The following is an 8850-nucleotide window of genomic DNA, read 5'->3' on the forward strand; positions in this document are numbered from 1 at the left end:
ACTAAAAGAAGCTGAGCACCACCCATTATTATGTCATAACTACTTCTCTCCCCTAGAGCACACATCCTGCTGCATGGAATGGGAACAGCAGTTGCTAGAGGTCTGGGGCAGCCAACCTTATGACAAACCATGTTGATGTTCTGCAGCTTCTGTCTCAGAGCCATTTCTGCTGTTATTGGTACTGCAGACCAGGACACACCATGTTACCCTCCTCCAGAATGCTAAAGAAGCATGGATCAGAAAGGAGTTTTCTCCCCATTCTTTGTTTTCATGCCCACCTCCAGAAGTGGAAGAGGAAGAGGAAAAGGCCTGGGACAAGCTGCCTTCCAACAAGAAAAGGGAAGGTTTACAACTATTTTGATTTTTTTAAAATTACCTCAGATCTTTCTGACTCTACAATATCCTTCAATGAATAACATTAAGGGGCATCTTTTTTTGATAGCAAAGCTGCCAACAACTCAATTAAACACAAGTTGTGTACATCTCAGCCAGACCCAAGTAAAGACTCACAGGGAGCAAGCTTTCAGAGCCAAGGAGGCAAGAAGTGCAGCCCTGGCACCAAAAAATGCCTGCTTCTATACACACACACACAGTCCCTCTCCAAAGTCTGCGGCTATAGGCCTGCTGTCTGCTGGTGTGCTGTGACATCTGGCCTCCACTCCAGGCCCTTGTGCCAAGGACCCACTTCCTCAAAAAGCACCTCTGCACAGGTCTCATTCATTTCAAGGGAGTTTACAAATTAGAGGAATGGCTCATAGTTCAGTGGGATAGCAACCAATTTGCCCACAGAAGGTCCAAAGGTTCTATCCCCGCTGGCTTCTCCAGGATGGGATATGAAAGACTGTTCTCTGAAACTCTGGAGAGCCACTGGAAGTCAGTGTAGACAGTACTAAACTAGTTGGACAAATGGATTTGACTAAGCATAAGGCAACGTCCTATGTTTTAATGTAAATCCAACTGGATTCTGCCCACATAGCCAGCCCTGCTGGTGCACCATATCTCTGAAGCCAACCACCAAGAAAGGACAGGGAGAAGGAGTCAGTAAGGAACAGACAGACAAATACACAGGTTTCCAAAACAGCCAGTATTTGCCTTCCACAATAGACTGAGCATGCAAGATGCTCTAACCTGCTTGAAGCATTCATCAAGATCTTTACCTAAATGCTTCTTCAGGGAGGGAGCGTCATTTGCATTACGGATCATTTTGAAATGTTGTGTGTTAAGCAACAACTGTGTGGGCAGGTAGGCAGGCAGGCAGCCGATTCCTCTGACTCAGCTCCAGCACGTGCCGAGCGAGCAGGCAAACTCACTCACATGCGCTCCACAAGTGCACACCAAACAAGGCCTGCTTCTTTTCATGTCACAACAACAAGGACATCCCTAATGGACTGCTTCCCTGCCCTCTCTCTCATCCTTCTGTTTCCACCCCAGGTGATTTTCCCTAGCTGCTGCAGCAAAAATAAGCCACGATTTGGCTTTGCATGTTGTCTGGACCCAGGTTTATGATTTGTCTCACTCCATTGCACAAGTTGCAACCAAGTGGGTTTCTAGCTCACAGTCTGCCAGGGGGAGACAAACTACCAGCCTGGGTTCAGACAACATGCTAAGCCAAACCATGGTTTAGTTCAAGATAGCAGGGCAGCGGCAGCAAGGCTGGAAGAGGAGCAAAGATGCGACCTCATCTCTGGGAACTCTCATGCCTGCATATTCACACTTAGTTTAGATTAGTGTTATAAAAGCACTATAGATGCCTATGTATATGCTGCACAAACACTTAAAAAATCAAAACCCTGCAACCAGAAAATTTAATTATGTATCCAGAAAAGTTTGCACACTTCAAATGTATGCAAATTGCTTATTTGCATAAAATGGACCATAGGAAGAGTCCTGTTGGATCAGGCCAATGACCCGATGCCTGTAGGAAACTGGCAAGCAGGACCCTTCATGGAACACAAGGGCTAGAAATTTGTGGGGGCTTTTTTGCGGGGAGGGGGGCGTGTCATTTTTTACGGAGGATGGGAAAAGGAGAGCCAAAATTGGTAGGATTATTACTATTACAATGGGCCGTGAGATGTTTGGGGCTGTGGGGGCTCTTAATTTTGGAGGGATTCTGAAACATGTTTTTAAATACCACATGGACTTTAGTCTGGACTATGGAAAAGGGGCTGATTTGTTGAAAAGGGTCAAAAACACTACCAAGCTGGAGTTCCCACGGGTGAAAGGAGAATATGAAGAAGAGCCGCGGAAGGGACATGGAAGAGACTTAAGGGCCTTGGATATAAGGTTACCAGGTTAGTGCGCTAGATCAATGGGATAAAAAGGACTGACAAAACCCGGGACCAGGAGGAAGGGACGCTGGATGAAGATTGGATTGTTTTTATTTCTTTTTTCTTTATTATTAGGATTGTTTTATAAAATTGATGAATGTTAGAAAAATGTTGGAACGAAATTACTTGGCTCTAGTGAAAATGTTTAAAGAATTAGGTAAGAATATTATGGTTATGAGAAGTTGGTAAAAATAAGATTTAAGTTTTAAGTTTTTCTATAAGATAAGATGAAAATAGATTAAGGTAATGTAATGACAGAATATTATGAAATATGGAAAGGATTTGCTGTGATAATTAATAACCAGGATACAAAAAAAGGGAGGAGGAGGAGGTCAAAGAAAGAAGGTAATGAAAGTTGAGGATTCGAGAATGATGGTTTTGTTTTTGTCTGTTTGTGGTATATTTTTTGGGGTTTTTTTGGAATTGTATTGTTTGATGTGCTTTGTTTTTTCTTTGTTTTCTCTTTTTCTTTTTCTGCTTGTTCTTTTTTGTAATTCTAAAAATTTTTCAATAAATATCATTTTTTTAAAAAAGGATTCTTACTATTAATATTCAATCCACATTTAGTTCAAAAATGTCCTAGGATACTCTGAGGATGCTAAAGCTCCTCCCTGGCGCAGGGAAGCATCAGAGGAGGCCTGAACTCTCAACCTCCACCCCTTGCCTTCCTTGCATAAAAGTCACTTTGCCAGAAGAACAAACAAACCCACATTTCCCAAATTAATGACACAAATCCTACCTGTGACTACTTGGTCCCCATTTGAGACATTCCTGGTGCTGCCTTGTAACCTCGTTTTCACTGGTGCAGAGGGGAGGGGTGCTACTGGGCCCTCCTTATTGGGTTGGGGCTTGCCTGTCAAACATTCCACCTTTGGGGGGGTTTCCAACATCAAAGTGTTTGGTTTGCTTAGCAGGTATGGTAGGTCCACCCAACAAGCCGCAGCTTCTTCTTTGTTACCCTGATTAGAAGCATCCTCAACTTGTACATCTGTCTCCACTGAAGGGCTGCTGCAGCTGCTCCCCACTGTTTTTGCTGTTATCCCAGAACTGACAGGCAGAAAAGCACTCTCAGCTTGCTGTTGAGAACAATCCACATTCTCTTGCCCAGCCTCTTGGAGCAGGTGTGCCTCTGTCTCACCTTGGAGTGGCAAGGTGCTTCCAGAACTGGTCTGCTTCTCCTTCTCAGAGAGACTTTGCTTGGCTAAACATTGGAGGTTTTCCTCTCCATAAACACTGCTGCCCAACCCCACTAATGCTTCTGCTGGCCTTGGGCTCACCTTCTCCAACTGCTCAACTGGGTGATGGAGCTCCACCAGCCACTCAGATTTGTGACCTGTGACTTCTACTGACAGTTCTTGCAGGAGGTGACTGTGTGCAGCCACCCTCACATCAGAGAAGGGTTTTGGTGGCAGTGACTTTGGCATGGGTGGGGAAAAGGCATTCTCCTGCAACCTTGGGCTGGAAGGGTCAGAGTCCTTGGCCAAATGTCCCAAATGAGGCTCAGGGAAGTTATCTTTCCCAGAACTCCCACAACCCTCCCTGGTGCCTGTTCCTAGCACACTAGAGCAATAGCCATGCTCAGAGGCCCTGCTGCTATTTTCCAGCTCTGTGCTATTCCTCTGAGCTGTCTCTGTCATTTCAGAAGCCACAGCTGTGAGAGACCTACATTCAGCATCTTCTCCATCATGGTAGCTGCACATTGCGTACCTCCAGTCAAGCTCATGTTCTGGCTGGGCCTGTCCCTTTACATCAGAAGGTTCCTTGGGATCAGAGCCAGCAGCAGGCCCCCCATAATTTTCCAATAGCAATTTGTCACTTTCTAGTTCATGATCATCCTCCAAAAGATTCCTAGCATTACTGGCCTGGGTATCAGAGGGCTTTGCTGTGTCCAGATGCCCATGTGGCATTACTATGGCTGCTAAACCAACTCCATTCCTCAGGCAAGTGCTGCTGTCCTGACTGGCTGCAGGCCTGTCCTTTACGCTCATCCTCGGCTTAGTGCAGTAATTGAGGGAGACTGATTGAGGTCCAAATTTAGGCAGTGAAACATCTGTGAGCTCCACATATTCCCCTTCCAGGTCACTTATAGAGTCTTCTCCAAGGCCTGGGCTCACACAGTCCATGCTGGCAGCTGCCCTCACAAGTTGCTCTGTTGTATTGGTCATGAAGAGGCTGTCTTCAGGTAAACTTGGCCCATTAAAAAGTTGGGACTCCACTTGGGAGCTGCTTTGAGACGGCACCTCTGAAAAGACCAAATCTGAAGGCTGTTCAGTCACTGGAACAGAACTTAGGCCACCGTTCATTTTGGGGGGGCTTTCAATAAATTCTGGATTGACTATTCTGTCCCAGGGCACCCGGAATATTTTATCTTCTGTGCCTAGTAAGCAGTTTTCCAGTGCCATTCCCATCCGCTCCCTGTTGATGCCATTCAGCCATTCCACAGTGAAAATGGAAGTGTAGGAGACTTCAGGGACCACAAGCTCATCAACATTATGCTTGTCCTCGGCCAAACATTTCACAATGATTCGTGGGGACTTTTTCAAGTAAGGGACCACCTGCAGGTAAAAGTCTCCTGGTCTCAGGATCCGCCAGTCGAAGGAGCCAAGTTGAACTACAATCTTCTCATGGATGCAGAGGGGCCAGCCCTCATGCCGGAACAGCAATCCACAATACTGGACCTGAAGGAAAATGATAATCCAGGTGAACTGACCGCAAGCAGGTTTTCAGAACAGACGACATCCTAACAATGATCTCATAGCTTTCTATTAACAGCAGCACAAATGGAAACAGCCAGATGCTGGAAAACTGGGGCTGGTTTTACATTGACTTTTGGCATGTCTGAGTGTGCACAACCCATTTTATTTCTATATAATACATGGCAAATTGTGATGAGAGTATCTCAAAAACCTCCTGACTCACTAGTAAGATCTTCAGGTAACGCCACCTTTCAATGTAGCTATTAGAGACCTTCCCCTGTGGTGCTACATTGTATAACTTCCTCCCCATATCTATCAATTTGCTGTTCTTCATGTTTAGGTTTCTAAGAGCAATGAAATCTTGTTGAACGCTTTTTCTTTTTCGGCTTTGCAATGTTTATGTGGTTGCAGTCCTGGAGCATTTTTAAAAACGTCAGACATTTCCATGCCCTTCAGAGCATCAATCCCAGGGTGAATGTTTTATTTACTTGTCAATTTTTTTGTTTTACTGTGATACTGTTTTAAAGGATGAGTCAGGGACAAGGATCAAAAGGCAAAGCATCAATGCATCAATAAGCAAAAAGCTGCTCAATGAAGCATTTTGGTGGTAGCAACACCAAGGGGGAGGGGCTTTTCATTCTCCTGTTCACTTTGAATGTGGTTCTACAGCTTGAGAAAAGAGGAAAGAAGGACGGTGGTGATCCTGAGGCCACAGAAAAGCTAGAACAGGCCCCAGGTCCTTCCCTGCTTTGGATTTAGTCTGCCTACGCAACCCGCAACCCTCTGACTGACTCTGCGCACAAAAACAAGTCCCTTTGACTTCCATGGAAAGCTGATTTGGGTATGAAAACACACTAAGGCATGAGTCCCACACAGAGGCAGCACTGCTAGGAGGCAAGCTGGGGCAGCCATCCCTGGGGACAGGTTTTGGGTTCCATGAAGACCATGATAGGTTACAATCTTCCAATTCTTCTATGTAAGTCCCACTGAAATGAATGTGCAGCAGTGGGGAGGGGAGGAAGAGCCACTCAGATGTTCCACACCAGAGTCCTGGGCCAGATCTGGTTCCGTAAAGTCTGCACAAACCAGAGAGCCACAGTTGCTACTGGGGAAGGAGACTCCTTAGCAGCTACTGAGATCCGCAAATATTGTGACAGCAAAGGAGAACAGAAGCAAAACTTCTGATTGGGCAATCACTTGGCACCTTTCCATCAGAAACTTGACAGTCTGCTGCCTGCCAAGAGTAGGTGGGGGGAGGGAGCTGAAGGTGAGTAACTGTAGAATCCAGGCAAGAGAACACACCTCCTACAAGACACCCCACCCTTTTTGTTCTTGCGTTAATATGCATCTATAGAGAACATGTGGCTAATGGAGGGCATGTTTTGTTGCTAATGATCAGGCTGGACCCTCAAGCTAGGATGCCGGCATTGCAATGCAGTGGGGTTGGAAGGAGGTCACAAGGTGACTGGCCTTCAACACTGATGCATTTGCATAAAACAAAATGTTTTTAAATCCGAAAAAACATTGTTTTTCTTAAGTAGGACAGTTACATAATTGTTCACTATGATAAACACATAACAAGTCAGAACATTTAAAGATTCCAAAATAATCACTGCTACTGGGAGGTGGGGGTGGAAATGGGGAATCCAGAGTATGCCTCATTGCCATGGGCAAGAGGGCAGTGTCCCTTTAAGGATTCTTTGGCTACCCTTTGGCTACTTTCACCAGTGCACCTGGTGGCACTGCTCCCTGTCCCCCCTCCTCCTTAGCTGAGTAGGAGCCTAGGCATGAGCATCATGGCGGGTTCTCAGCTCCCACCTGCAGCGCTAGCAGAATCTTCTGTGTCAACCTGGAGGCAGCATGATACTCACACAGGCATCCTGCTGAACACACTGTAAGATGTGCTTGGCTGGAATCAGAAAGTCGATGAGGTAGTGCAGGCCGTCCCCACGGTATGTCTTCTCCACCACATCAAAGACCTGGCACAGAACCGTGGCTGCTGTGACCTCGAATGGAGGGTAGAGTGCTGAGAGCGTACTCTGGATACAACTGTCCAGGGACTGGGAATCCTGCCAAGAGAAGGAAAGGAGGGCGTGAAATGGCTCAGGAGGAGCAACAGGTGGAAACTGTGCCTGCCGGGACTCAGGTTGCTACTTGGCAGAGGACATCGACGTATCCGCCCTCCTGATTTTTTGTGCCACCATTCTGAACCACTGCCATCCACCGAGCCCAGCTCCTCTACCGTGTAAATGAAGCGCTCACCTAGTCTCGACAGAGTGGCGGCAGACAGCTTACGCTGCAAAATCCTTCCCCTGACTGAGCAGGGGTGGGGCTGTTGCTAAACTATTATTATTGTAGATATCAGTGCGCAGGGTGTGTGTGTGTGTGTGTGTGTGAGTGAAAAAGAGAGACTAAAAGGGCTTATGCAGCTGCTGGTCCGGCTTCCCAGGACTGCAGGCTTACAAGGTGTCCCCTGGTGGAATTATACTGAAAAAGGAAAGTTCCCCCTAAACTGGGGGTGGGAGGTATGGGAAAAAGAAGTGGCTAAAAGTGTTTAGTACAGTTTTCTCACAGTCACTCCAGCTAGAAATGGGACTCCAAAGCCAAGAGCTTTAGAAAGCAGCCATGATGACAGCATGGCAGAGCAAGAGGAAGGCCCGACCCATCATACCACCATGGGTTTCTAAAGCCAGCTAGAGTGTATCATAAAGAGTTTATATTATGCTTCTGAACATTGTCCATGTTGTCCCCTGTTCTGCTCTCAACATACAGCACGCTCTCTGCCAGCCCTAGCCTGGAGGTGCCCTCCCTGCCTTTGAAATCTGCAGCTGCCCACTTTTCTTTACGAGAAAGCCAGCTCTTGCTCTGGTGACTGCTACATCAATCCTCTTTCTCCTCCAAGAAAACATAAATTCTTAACATAAGGGAATCTAATTTACATAATTTTTAAATAGCTCTTTTAAACTGTTAATATCAGTGATTTTTTTTTTGTTTTACTCTTTTTGTAAACCTCTTTAAGGTTGCTTTGCTACAATCAAGTGGTAAATAAATTTTATGAAATAAATGTGCAAAAACATTTAAGCATTTAATAAATTACTATTTTAAAAATGAGATTGTGTTGCTTCTTTTAATTGCATTATTAGCATTTGCTAGAATCTAGGGTAGGCTATTTAAGCAAGAATTAGCAGAACATATTGTATTATTATTATTATTATTATTATTATTATTATTATTATTAAAATTCATACCCCTCAGGGTGTATGAATTTTAAGACCTCAGGGTGGTTCACAGAATAAAATACAAGATAAAAACACAACTAAATAATTAAAACAAAACAGCAAAGCAATAAGCCCTCTTCCCACATTATAAGGAAACAAAGCAAAAGGAGAGGGTAGTCTGGGCCAAACCCCCTTCAGGTTTCTGGGAGACTGCATCACTTACCCACTTTTCAACTACCACAAAGAATAGGAACTCTAACTCCAGATTAGGGGAACCCCAATATGTATCCACATTCTGAACATTGAGAAAATTGTGGCCTTTTTGATTTAAAATGGAAGCAGAAGGTACAGTAGCATCTACGCACATGCTCAGAAGACATAAGATTGGCCTCCTGGGAGTGATCTTTGTAGCAGGGTAGGCCGCAGGCTCAAGAGCCAACCTCCCTTTTTGCAAGGGTGGCTTCCTTCACTGTGACACCAGTGCCAAAGAGACCAAAAGTCAGGATCCTGCAGTCTCAGCAGTTCTGCTCGCTGCCAAAACGAATACATCTGACAACAATTAACTTGTCATCTCCAAATGAATTCAGATGAACCACCCACTCTGCAGAA

The 8850-nt window shown here is 45.3% G+C and overlaps 1 protein-coding gene across 1 annotated transcript in view; it reads right to left on the minus strand.

Moving 5' to 3' along the window:
- Positions 1-8636, minus strand: part of PLEKHG4 (pleckstrin homology and RhoGEF domain containing G4) — a 36550-nt gene extending 27914 nt beyond the window's left edge. Inside the window, exons 1-3 of the mRNA XM_081016772.1 lie at positions 8607-8636; positions 6895-7092; positions 3012-5005 (exon numbers count right to left, since the gene is read on the minus strand). Coding sequence (XP_080872898.1) covers positions 3012-5005; positions 6895-7092; positions 8607-8621 — 2207 coding nt within the window. The 5' untranslated portion in view covers positions 8622-8636. The remainder of the gene's footprint in view (positions 1-3011; positions 5006-6894; positions 7093-8606) is intronic.
- Positions 8637-8850: the final 214 nt, after the last annotated feature.

The sequence above is a fragment of the Podarcis pityusensis genome (genome assembly GCF_964106645.2).
Source record: "Podarcis pityusensis genome assembly, chromosome: 8".
In the NCBI taxonomy this organism is placed as follows: Eukaryota; Metazoa; Chordata; class Lepidosauria; order Squamata; family Lacertidae; genus Podarcis; species Podarcis pityusensis.